Below are 12964 nucleotides of genomic sequence, written 5' to 3' on the forward strand. Positions count from 1 at the left end.
AGGCTCCCTGGCCCATAAGCTTTCAGGATCCTCCTGATTCTGCCTCCTGTCTTGCCATAAGAACACTGGAGATTTCAAACATGTGCTGTCTACCTGGATAGATGTAGGTTTGGGGGTTCAGACTCAAGTCCTCACACTAGCATAGCTGAGCCATCTCCCCAGCCCCCTGCCCCATTTTCTGGTGCTACTTTTTCTACCTCCTTTTTATTTCTTAGCTTTTAATGCCTCTCACTCAGCCTGACTTTCTGCATTCTGGGCTATCAGTGCTGGTTGAAGAAAGCAAAACAACTGAGGTACAGATGGTCTTGTCAGGGTCACACGTGCTTGTGTCTGTGCACATCCCTCCTTTCCCTCCCCTTCCCTCCCCTCACCTCCCCTCCCCCTCCTCTCCCCTCCCCTTCCCTTCCCTTCTTGTCTCCTCCTTCTCCAATGACCCTTCAGTGGATTTGTGATATTGTCATTTATCACACATGATGAAATTCATGTACTGGTATCTTTTAGGGTCACAGAAGCACAGGAGTAGAATGGCTTAGTCCTCCTGAGATCTGGCCAGGCTCTGGGCAGGCTTTTTTTGAGTAATGGCTACACATGCAAAAGTCAATTTTATGCAACAAATGTTAGACTTGAAAATGTCTCTTGAGGATAATGGGAGGGAGGGTGAATTCTTACAGCTGTGTCTGCAATCGGAACTCTCTCTCTTTTTTAATGCAGAGTGGACACAAATATCTACCAGATACCTCAGAGAGCAGTTGGTCAAAATCTCTGACTTTTACCACATGGCCTCCAGTACAGGCGATGGTCCTGTCCCTGTGCCGCCAGAGGTTGAGCAAGCCATGAAGCAGTGGGAGTACAATGAGAAGCTGGCATTTCACATGTTTCAGGTAATCTAATCATAGCATGCACGAAAAGAACACCCTCCATGTACAGTCACGTGATGCTCAGCCAACAGGGGTGCATGCTGAGAGATGGGTTGCCAGGTGAGTGTATCATTCTGCAAACATCACAGAGTATACTTAATGTATAAATGCAGATGGTATAGCCTGCTACATGATTAGACTAATGACACAGTATATACCTGTTGTATATGGTCTGCGGTTGACCAAAAATTCCATGCTGGCCAATGTCTATAGTTATATATATAATATAATATAATATAATATAATATAATATAATATAATATAATATAATATAATATAATATAATATAATATAATATATATGATATATATCTTTATATATATCTTTATAATTGATGCATTCATGGAAAGAAGTTTGACGTTTCTTTGTATGTAAATGACATTTTGGGGGCAAGTTCTTGCTGGTCTTGAACTCACTTTATGTAGACCATGTGGCTTTCTCTGCCTCCCAAATACTGGGGTCACAGGCATGCACTATAGTGCCAGGTACATCGCTTACAGTGCATTCAAGGTAAGTAACATGTGTGCTCTGTGATGAGAGTTTATTACATTCATCCGCAGTTGTTTGTGGCCTCAGGTACTTCAGCGCCATTAATTACTTTGTGATTGTGCTATTAAGTATCGTGCTCCTAAACTCTATATTCGTTTAGAAATACCTTTGTACTGACTGATGCTTCTTAGCTCATCAGATCTCCTATGCTACCAAATTATTCCATATAAAGGTCATCTTCATTTACCTCAGTTGTATCTTGAAGTCAAAATTAAAGGGGAAAATTAAGGGCAACCAGGACCTACTGAATTCTCACTCAGACAAGCTGCTGGAATCCTTATTGACCAGTAGGCATTAGTTGCAGTGTTATTTGCCTTTTTCAAGTTTTTTAAAATTCTTGACAAGGTATATTCAGCTAAAATCCTGTTATTAGCCCAGATTTTCATTATCCATTTTGTTAATCAAAGAGGAAAGAAATATGTGCTTTTAAAATGTTCCATTTAGAACTTTAATTAGTAAGTAAGTTTAATTAGGTAGTGAGTTTTAGAAACAGCTCAAATATAAAACAAACAAATGGCCTTGTGGTTCTTTTGGGAAGTAGCATAGTTTTTAAGTGAATAAAAACAGCTGTTACAAACCCCAGCTCTGTTTGTGCTGAGCTGCTTCACAGCCAGCTCTGCACTGATCATGTAGTTTACATCCCAGAAGTGTGTTTTCCCAGCATGCTTAGAGCTTTAGAAAGATGATATAATATAGCAGCAACATTTATTAAATCCAGTGTGCGTGTGTGTCTGTGTGTGTATACATGTGTGTTTGAGTGTGCGTACATGTGTGTCCTGGCATGTGTGTGCAGGTCAGAGCACAACCTGTGGGATTTTCTTCCGACTATAATGGTTCCAGGGATTGCACTCAGGTCTTCTGGCTTGGTGGCATATGTCTTCACTAACGCTGATGTATCTTGCCAGCCAGGATGTTTTGTTAAAAATAAAAAACAGGTATTAAAATGATGACAGTTGATGTCAACTTTTAAAAGTTTTTTTTTTTAATATTTTAATTTACTTTGTTCTGCGATGTAAAAGATACCCTGGTATATACACGTGCGGACATACTTATGCAGAAAATAAGAATAGGAATATGTAAGCAATAAAAGTTTTGTTTTAGTTGTTTGTGTGCATGTGTGTGTATATGTGTGTGTGTGTGTGTGTGTGTGTGTGTGTGTGTGCTAATGCTTGCCCTGTCTGCATGGATGCCTGGAGGCCAAAGGTCAGCCTTAAGAATTAATGCATTGTCAGGAGCTGTCCATCTTGGGTTTGAAACAAGGTCTACCACTGGAACTTTAGGTTTAGTCTAAGCTGGCTAGCTAATGAGCTCCAGGGTTCTGCCTTTACCTATTTCTCTGCTCTGGAGCTGCAAGGGCATGCTACCCTGTTTACTCTTTTTAATTATTAAATGTTTTATGTGGGTACTGGGAATTGAACTCAGGCCGTCACGCTTGCACGGCAAACATTTTCTCTGCGACCTCTCTCCCCAACCCCAGGATTCCTTTTTAAAATTAATTTTACCTTGTAAAAATACATCATTACTCATTAATGTAAAGTTTATGTAAATGCTTTAAAGATTTTAAATACTGCATATGATTTGCCTAAAACTGGACTTGTTTTCTATTTTGAAGAGTTTTTCATTCTGTGAATCATAACGCAAGACTTGTGGGGATCAGGAACCTTGGGGACGAGGGTGAGTGGCGATAGAGCCCACACAGAATCAGACTCCGGAGACCAGACCCAAAGATGCAGATCTAACTTTATCGTCCAGTGTAAAGGCTTTTATATGATTGCAAGGCCCATCAGACCATCCCATGCTAGCCTCAAGGACCAGTAACAATCAATTAGGTGGTGCAGCTGTAAGTAAATGGGGGGCAAGCAGGGACACCTTAGGAGACTTCCGTAAAGAAGGGGGAAGCAGTCACTGTCCTAGCCTCGGATCCATTTTGGGACTTGACTAATGAGCTAGGAGTCTCTAGTGGATCAGGACCTTTCAAGGAACTGTAGGAGTCACTGACGCCTCACTCACCATTCCCTATGGGCGTCCAAAAGGCTTACCTCGACATTCCCCACAAAGACTACAATATGGCATTAAGTGTATATGCCTAGACAATCATATAAATATATTTGTGCCTCTGTCTCTCTGTGTGTGCGCACGTGTGTGTGCGTGTGTGTGTGTATACACGCAACCATATACTTGTGCATGTGTATGCATGTGTGAAGGCAGTTGACAAAGGGTGCTTATATCAGACATAGTGGTTTCTTTAGAGATGGAGCGCAGTAGCAGACCACTTGGCAAATGGCTTGGGTCAGAAGAAGAAGAAAGTTAAGGGAAAAGATCATGCCACTCCAGTGGGATATTTTGTAAGTGTGTGGAGATGTAGTTACTTTTCAGCATGGTTGTACAGAATTGTTTTCTACATTTTAATTTAATAGTTTAATTAAAAGTCCATCTTCTTTGTAATGGGTCATTAAATCAGTATTTCAAATAATACATCTATAGGTAGGCAAATCTGAGAGTCATTTAGAATTAAACTGGGCCCGAGTATGGTGGGAGTTTTCCGACCTTCGAGACGCTGGTATGAGCAGTCTTTGCACAGAGTCATCACCATGAGCCCCATTTCCTCCCTGAAAAATCAGTTCATGCTCCTAATATCTTGGTGGGGGTGTGTCATGCCTAGACTGGGGTGGCTTTTGAGTATCTGTTAGCATTTTTAAAAACTCAGTTTAGAATGCAGCAGGTTTACAGAAACAAAAATAAAACCCCAGAGCACACATACCCCTTGTCCTTCCTAAAACCCTCTAGGGCTTTTATTTTGTTTGGCAAGACCTTCTTGGTGTAGCAATAACACAGGGTTGAAATTACATGTAAATGTATCTAAAACAAACAAACAAACAAACAAATAAACCTCTTAGGTTGTGACATCAGTAGTCTAATTTTTCTTCATTTAAGGAAGGAATGTTAGAAAAACACGAGTATTTGTCGTGGATCCTGGACGTCTTGGAAAAGATCAGACCTGTGGATGACAGCCTTCTTAAGCTCCTTTTGCCACTGATGCTGCAGGTACGGCACACTGCCCTCCACCCAGTCAGCTCGGTGGTGGGACATGAATTTGATAAAAATGACTAGGGAAGGAGGGGTGGGAAAGAAATCATTTCTTTTGAAAGGGAAAGAAAAATGTTCCAAATACTGTGAAATATTTGCATTGCTGGTCCACCGTTGTTGTTGTTTTGTTTTGTTTTTTTTTTAATCCAAATATAATTTCACCACACGGTGGTTTTCTCTTCTATCGGCAGAATGCAGCCTCTAAGTGCTGGCTCTGTTTCCAGTTACTGTGGGAGAGAGAACAGCATTACCCGCATTCTTATGAGAGCTTTTAAGTACATTGGGCTAAGACTAATTTGTCAAATAATCTATTAAATATAGGTTATCTGAATGAGGTTAATGTTTTTTTTTTTTTAGAAAAGATATAGATGTTTTGATAATTCAGATGAGTTGAAAGTGCATCGTTGGGTTGCCTTTCTCTGTGTCACTTATACCTGCCCCTGAAGTCACACATACGGGGGCGCTGTGTTTCCCCTCTAAGGTATCCCTTGGGATAGCCTGTGTTTGCACTACTTATTTAGCCCCTTGCAGATGGGTGTTTGACCACTTGAAAAGTGGCTACCATGAACTGAGATACACCGTAAGTATAAAATTCACGCCAGATTTCAGACCTTATGTAAGAATGTATACTCGGGGTACTTTTACATGAATTACTTGTTGAAGCGATACTATCTGAAAATATTGTGTTAAACACAAATGTGTTATTCTTTCTAACTTTTATTTTCCCCTTTTAAAGATTTGTTTTTATTCCTGTGTATATGTGTGCGCCTGCGTGAATTTTGGTGCACCACACGCATGCAGGTGCCTATAGAGGACAGAGGGCCTTGATCCCTTGGATCTGGTATTAGAAGTAGTTGTGAGCTCTCTGATGTGGGGGTGCCAAGAACCGCACACTATGCGTTCTGTAACTGCTGAGCTGTTTCTGGAATTCCTGCTTTATTTTCTTAATACTTATAGAAAACTCAAGACTGCGCAGCTTACTTTACGTTACTATTGGGTAACATTGGTCTATATTGTACGTAGGACTTTTTTTTTTTCTTCTGATGAAGAAAAGTAATATTGAAATAGTTGTTTCAAAGCATAAGACATGACTGACTCCTGCTGTCCTTCTGCTTCTCAGTACTCAGATGAGTTTGTTCAGTCAGCCTACCTGTCTCGTCGTCTAGCATACTTTTGTGCCCGGCGTCTTTCCTTGCTACTGAGTGATAGCCCCAACCTCCTTGCTGCTCACTCACCCCACATGATAATTGGAGCAAACAACACGAGTATTGGGACCTCCAGTCCTGGTGCTCCTGGCCCTGGGATGAGCCCTGTGCAGCTGGCCTTCTCAGATTTCCTTTCCTGTGCACAGCACGGACCCTTGGTTTATGGACTTAGTTGTATGTTGCAGGTAAGTCCATAATGGTCCGTATTATTTTATTAAAATTCATTGTGGGAAGGACCTACTAACTTAAAATAGAAGTTTATGATGTATCACACAGTGTGTTAGGTCACCCTGAGCGATTTGTTGTGTCTGTGAAGAAGGAAACTATTGTGATTGCCTTTCTGGTGTTTTTGTTGACTTAGAGACAGGGTCTCACCTTGTAGCCGATATTAGGCTAGAACTTTGAGAGTCCTCCAGCCTTAGTCTCCTGAATGCTGTGACTCCAAGTGAGTGCCACCACTTCTGGCTATTTGTTGCCTTTTTAGTATGGTTAAGCAGTTCAGCTGTATATCCTTCAAGGAGAACCCATAGTTCAGTTGAGATAGCTTCTCTGGGGAGCATTCTTTGTGTCTGCAGTTGGCATCTTGAGCCTGATGTCTCCATGTTTCTTTAGTGTCAGGAAATGTTGCTTGTGCTCTCCTTGAACAGAGCAGTGTGCTGTCCCTGGGTCCTTCAGTCAGGCATAAGTGCAGTTCTTTCCCAGACCTGCCATGTCAGTGTTCAGTTTCTGTTTCTTGAGTTCTTAGTGTGTCTTGCTCTTCAACATGGGACTCCGGAATCAAGGAATTCTGGAAGACATGGTCCCTAAGATAGTAGAGTTCACTGTCCTGATAAAGACTTTCAGATTCAGTTTTCGGTATCATATGCTAAGTGTTAATGGAGGATTGTGCAAGGGGCTATGATGGTTAAAAAGGGAACTTTTGTTGAGCTTTAGAGCCAGGTAGCCAGGTTGTCTTTTTTCTAGGAAAATTTGGTAGTTGTTCTGTAGTTTCGGCAGAAAAAGTGTTCCTGGCAGAGAGGGACTAGCACAGAAAAAGGGCCAGAGGACTTGGCCCTTTATTCTTTGTGCAGGTCAAGTCTAGTGGGGTGAGTGAGTGGAAGGCCCACGGGGGCCTTAGGCTTAGGTGCCCTTAGATGGTTTGGTATCCAGGAAGTGACACTGTCAGTTGTCAGTTAATTGTTTTGTCCAGAGAATAGGGAAGGTTTGTGAGAGAGGACAGCTAAGGAAGAGGACAACAAGGCAAAGAAATACATTTGGAAGCATGTAGGTAAGTCAGTTTGGGAGTGTTTGGACCCTTCTGTATCCTCGAGTTCAAACCAGAAAGGTCAACTACCAGTAGACTGAGAAAACTCAGAAAAAAAAAAAAAAAAGCTGTCTATGCTAAGCACACACAGACATTTTCGTCTCATTTCCAAAATCACATGGTGTGACAGCTACTCACATGCCATTTATGAGATGTAGAGATGATTTGAAGCTTGCAGGGGGATCGCACAGGGTATATGTAAATACTATGCTGTTTTAGGTAGGAGACTGAGCGTCTGTGGTCTTTGATTTCTGAGAGGGGCCTTGGAGCTGGAACCTCATAAATACCAAAGGATGCCAGGTAGTTGTTTTGTAGTTTCAGTGGAAAGAGTGTTCCTGGCAGAGAGGGACTAGCATGGAATTTTTTTCCTTATAGATCCTCTAAGTGGTTGCATGCCTAGTTCTGAAGGTGAGGGCAGACCACTGGTCAGTTGGGTGGTATTGGAGTTCTAAAGGCCTGTTGGATGGTTCAGACACTGAGACTATCCAAGAGCTTGTGGTGAGAAATGCCCAGCTGATCTGAAGGGATTGTGTGGCTGAGAGGTAATGAGGGGAGTCCATCAAAGAGAGTATGAGGTTTGTATATTCTGTGTAGGGAGAGAACAACAGGAAATTGGCCACAGTTTCTTTTGGAAATGTATTAAGTAGTGGAGTAAGTTTGGTTTTATGCAGTGTTAGATAGCGACACATTAAGTCATTAATTTCTCGGAGCCAGCCTTGAGATACAGGAGCTATCACTGATTGATGGACTGATTGGTTGATTGGCAGTTTTGAGATAAGGATAAGTCAGCAGCACCTGACCTGTGGAGATTGTGGAAACTGCTTCTTACATGCTGGCTGAGTTAAAAAAAAAAAAAAAAGTATCCGTGAAAGTTTAGGATACAGGTGGGTGAGTTATATTTTCCAGACCAAATCTACCGTATGATCCAAGAATAGGCATCACATTGTTATTGTGTGACTGAAACAACGATAGGAGAATGTGTGACAGAAACTGTAGGTGGCCTACAAAGCTGAAAATATTTGTTGTTTATACTTTTATAGAAATATGTGGATTATCCATGTGTTAGCATTTATGAAGCTTGAAGCCTCACTATTTAATAAATAAATAAATAGTTTTGAAAGTTATGACCTTAGTACTTAATATCCTAATTGTATTTCTTCTTGTTTAACAATAAAACATTATTTGAAGTGACAAATAGTATATTTTATTCAGCTTCCCACATGTCCTGTGTTGGAATATTAGCCAAAAAGTTACACTTTATTTCTCAGTAGCTGTGATGATAACTCTTAAGTTTTGTCTTACCATTGGGTAGCTAAGAATGGGAAAGGACATTCACATTTTAAAAATAACCTGGTTAATGTATGGGAAAGTGTCATTTTTATTGAAGTTGCTGTCAGTACTTTTCTCCTTCCTCTAAATGTCTGGACTATTCCTGCTTTATTTCTAGACTGTCACTCTGTGTTGCCCAAGTGCCTTGGTGTGGAATTATTCCACAAATGAAAATAAGATCGCAAACCCAGGCTCTCCCCTGGATCTGCTGCAGGTTGCCCCTTCCAGCCTCCCCATGCCGGGTGGAAACACAGCTTTCAATCAGCAGGTAGACGTTTGCTTTGCTGCTTTAATGAAGGTTTTCAATTCCCAGAAGAACCTAGGTGTGGTGGGCCATGCCTTGTCATGGAGTCTGAGATATCTTAATGCCTCTCCCAGCTCTGCTATGAGTCTAGGTGACTTTCTGGATTTTCCCCATTTTTTTTTTTTTAATAGAGACGTACATAGAATATTCTGCCACCCAGGCAGTTGCCATCCAGACAGTTTTGGTGATGCTCACACCCTGACTGTGAGCCCTGGAATAATAGTTTGTGATGCTCAGTAATTGTGTGTTTTTATTTGTGCTGCATTATTTGCCTCAAGATTTTTATGCCACAAAAGTTTTGGGATTATCACTAATACTCAGCACAAGATACTTGTCTTTCACGGAGTTGTTTTCTTAAGTCGCTGCAGCACTCCTCATTCATTCCTTGCTTAAACCAAAGATATTCCAATCTCTTCCTCACCATAACTGTTGTAAAGACATTTCACCTGTTACGTTTCCTGCAGGCATTTGTTTTTATAAGCATTAGTATTGAGACAAGTTATCACTTGTACATTTAAAAAATGCATTGGCTTTATGCAGGAATTTATGTTTCCTGTGATACAGTTAAGATTGGCATTTACTGGACAATGTTCTATTCACACAGAAAATCTGACATGATTTAGGCAGCCATTGAGAGTTTCCAAGTACAACTTAACTTGAAGTGTTTATCTTTCAGGTTCGGGCAAGGATTTATGAGGTAGAACAGCAGATAAAACAACGAGGCCGAGCGGTGGAAGTTAGGTGGTCTTTTGACAAGTGTCAGGAGTCGACAGCAGGTACAGTATACCACAGGAGGCTGAGTGGTCAGAGCATCACTGGGCTTTGCGCTTTCTTCTTTCTCACTTTTGCAAAGCGCTTCACATGAATGAAGGACCTTTAAGCCTTTCGCTACTGGCTGTCCAAAATGTCTAGTTTAGTTCTTACAATTCTTTGATATTATATGCTGGGAATTACAGGGCTCTTTTTCTAATGTAATTTTATTACTAAGATATTCTGGCTTATTTAACTGCTTCCTTAATTTCTTAATCTAGGGGTGACGATTAGCCGGGTTTTGCACACACTGGAAGTCTTGGACCGTCATTGTTTTGACCGAACTGATTCCAGCAATTCAATGGAGACACTTTATCATAAAATTTTCTGGGCAAACCAAAACAAAGATAACCAAGAGGTATTCAGTATTACTGTTCTTGTTTTTTTCTTATTTTTTTCTCATTCAATAAATTTTAACGAAGTTGTTAGTATGATGTATGTTTTATGAAAGCGTGTGCATTACAAATCTTTATTTTTTTGAGACCAAGGTGACTCACCATTATTATAACGGAATGTCTGTTGGGTTCATTCTACCTTTATATATTAACGGGGAATATTTTTTAACCTTTCCTCGTCTTCTCTACATTTTAGTTTTAGTACAAGATTGACTTCATATAGATAATTTGGCTTTAACTTGGGAGTGTAATGTAGGCTGTAGCACAGCAGAGGGCAGCACATGGCTATGTATGAGACTGGTCTTTGAAACTTCTTTACTGCAATTTTTTTCCTATCAAAAGATCGTGAATTTAAAATTTTCAATTACTGCTTCTCTTACTCAGTCCTCAGAGAAATTATTTCTATTTTAAAATAAAATAAAAATAAAAGAATTGTTATTTTTTTATTTTATTATAAAAATGGTCCTCATATATACAGCTTGTGTCACATACAAAGAATACTAAGGGAAGTTGGCACGTTTTCATAGAAGACACTTTCGCTAGCTTATTACATGACTTTGGTTTTTAAACTTTCCATTAGTCTTGGGTTTGTGGAAAGAAAAGATGAAAAAAATGAAAACAACCAAAATGCTTTGTTTCCTAAGCAGGAGCCTGGCACACATTCCAGAGTATTCCTCTTTTGGGATAATTTGTGAGCCGTTATCTTCTTCTCAAAAACAGGTTCAAGACTGTAGGAGCTTCAGGGGATCAGTGTTGGGAGTACGGTGCACGTTGAGTGGAGTTTTTGTCTCTTGGGAGTCTCTGCAGAAGGGAGTTTCTGTACTTAGCAGAGAGCATATGAGTGCATATGACTCTTAGCTCTCATGTTTTTCTTGTCCCCAAAGACAGAAACTTTCCATCCCTGTAACCTTTGTGGCTAAAATGCTTCAGGAATAGTGAGATTTATTTTACTTTATTTTTTGCATGTTGGTGAGAGTTGTCTGCAATGCCAGGGCTGGCTTTTTGTGCCAAGTGAACATACTTCTTTGGTTTAGGTTTTGCCCAAGCGCATCCAGAACGCTTCAGCCTTGTTGCACTAACTTAACAGTTCCTGCTCCAGGGCTGGAGAGATGGTTAGCAGGCTTGCTGCTCCTTCAAGGGGTTTGGATTACCAGCTCACACATGGCCGTACAGAGCCATCTTAACTCCAGCTCTAAGGGATCTGTCAACCTCCTGTGACCTGCAGAAGCACCAGGAGCATACCCATAAATTAAAACTCAAACCCATCAATTAAAAATAAGTAAGCCTTTAAGAAAATAAATTAAAGCCTTATCCCGGTAGTTCTCAACCTTCCTAATGTTGGCACAGTTCTTCATGTGGTGGAACCGTAAGATTATTTTGTTGCTACTTCATTACTGTCATGTTGCTGCTGTTAGTGAATCATAATGTAAATGTCTGATAGGCAGGATATCTGATATATGACCCCCTGTGAAAGGAAACTCAAATTACTCCCAACTAATTTCCCAAGTAAGTGTTAGGGAGGCTACCTCATCAAGGGTGGAAATTATGTTGCGATGTTTTTGAATAAACTTCCAGTGTTTCCAGGGTTCTCTCAGAAGCCCGGTTTCTTCCCAGTGGGTACCTGAAACCAACCACTGGGTGCAAGATCTTCTGTCAGGTTAAGTTCCATAAATACTTACTCCATTTTAAAATTAACAAAAAATGATTATTGTTGTAGTATAATTAGTTATATTGAGAATTTCACTTAAAATAGATTTTTATCTTTATGAATTAGTTTTGTGATAAAATGCCTTGCCAAAAAAGCAAGTTGGGGGAAAAAAAAAAAAAACATTTATATTTTGGCTTATGTGCCAGAGGGCCTACTGTCTCTTATGATGGGCAGGAGATGTGACAGGAGGAAGGAGGGTGATACTGGCCTGCCAGTCCGGAAGCAGAGTAATGGAATTTCCTGTCCACACAGGAAGTAGAGAGAATAGGAAATGGGGCTGGGGGATAATACCTCTGTCTACTCTCAGTGACACTTCTTCCATCTTAAAGGTTCCATGAACTTCCCAGCCACCACCAGTTGGAGACCAGTATTGGAACATGTGAGCCTGTGGGGGATATTTGTCTTCACACCATAACACTCCTGGTCTGACTGTTTCTGATCTGAGAAGGAAGGGCAGAATTTGAGCCCCTTCCTAAGGAAGGCATTCTCGGCTGTGCGGTTGTGGTGGTAGTACCTGCCACTAGAGGGCAATGTGGGCCCTAGAGTGAGTCTTGGATGGTGTAGCACTTGGAAGGGAATGCAAGTGTTAGCTGGTTTAACAGTAATTATATCAAATATTGGTTACATTCTGGAAAGAGATATGAGAGGCTTTGTGGTTAACACGCGGGTTTTTAAAAGTAAGATAAAAACAGTGTTGTTACCCTTTAGTTCACACTTATATCTTTTAATCTGGGAGGATATCCGAAGGGACAGCCCCTTTCTGTAAGATTAAATGTTTAAATATTAACATTTAAATACTTAAAATGTTAAGTATTCAGCATTGACATTTTAAAAATATGCCTTTAGTATTTGATGTGCATTTATATTAAGGTACTTACTCATAAGGTTGCAAGTGACAATTTTACTTCTCTATTTACTTTTTATCAGGGTTTCTTGTCCCCTGTTCTTCCTTACCGTATCTTTCTACCTTCTCCACTTCTTTACCCCTTTATTCTTTCTCTTCCTTCCTTTCTTCCCCTCCTTTTCCTCTCCCTTTTTTCCCTTCTTATTTTGAGATAAAGTCTCACTCTGTGGCTCAGGCAGACTTTATCAGTGCTTGGGTTGAAGGTGTGTGGCATCATGCCTGACTCAGGGGCTACTGTTTTCCTGATCACTGAGTCACTTGTTATTTCTGGAATTCACATTGGAATGTTAAATGATAGCTATGTAGCTTAGAGCAAGTTATTTACTGTTGTGTGTTTAGAGATCTAAAATAATTATACAACACTTGAACATGAATACTTTGAGATTTTAAAAAAACTGGTAGTAAGTACATTCTAAAAATTGCTATTGTTGCCAGTAATAAAATACCTATGTT

General features: G+C 40.3%; 1 protein-coding gene across 1 annotated transcript in view; it reads left to right on the forward strand.

Annotated features, from left to right (window-relative positions):
* Positions 1-12964, forward strand: part of Med12l (mediator complex subunit 12L) — a 301905-nt gene that overhangs the window by 52242 nt on the left and 236699 nt on the right. The window contains exons 5-10 of the mRNA XM_055596727.1: positions 712-881; positions 4401-4511; positions 5674-5943; positions 8509-8658; positions 9371-9470; positions 9726-9862. Of these exons, the coding sequence (XP_055452702.1) occupies positions 712-881; positions 4401-4511; positions 5674-5943; positions 8509-8658; positions 9371-9470; positions 9726-9862 (938 nt within the window). The remainder of the gene's footprint in view (positions 1-711; positions 882-4400; positions 4512-5673; positions 5944-8508; positions 8659-9370; positions 9471-9725; positions 9863-12964) is intronic.

Source organism: Psammomys obesus, unplaced genomic scaffold, assembly GCF_907164565.1.
Source record: "Psammomys obesus unplaced genomic scaffold, mPsaObe1.curated_primary_1811, whole genome shotgun sequence".
Taxonomy (NCBI): domain Eukaryota; kingdom Metazoa; phylum Chordata; class Mammalia; order Rodentia; family Muridae; genus Psammomys; species Psammomys obesus.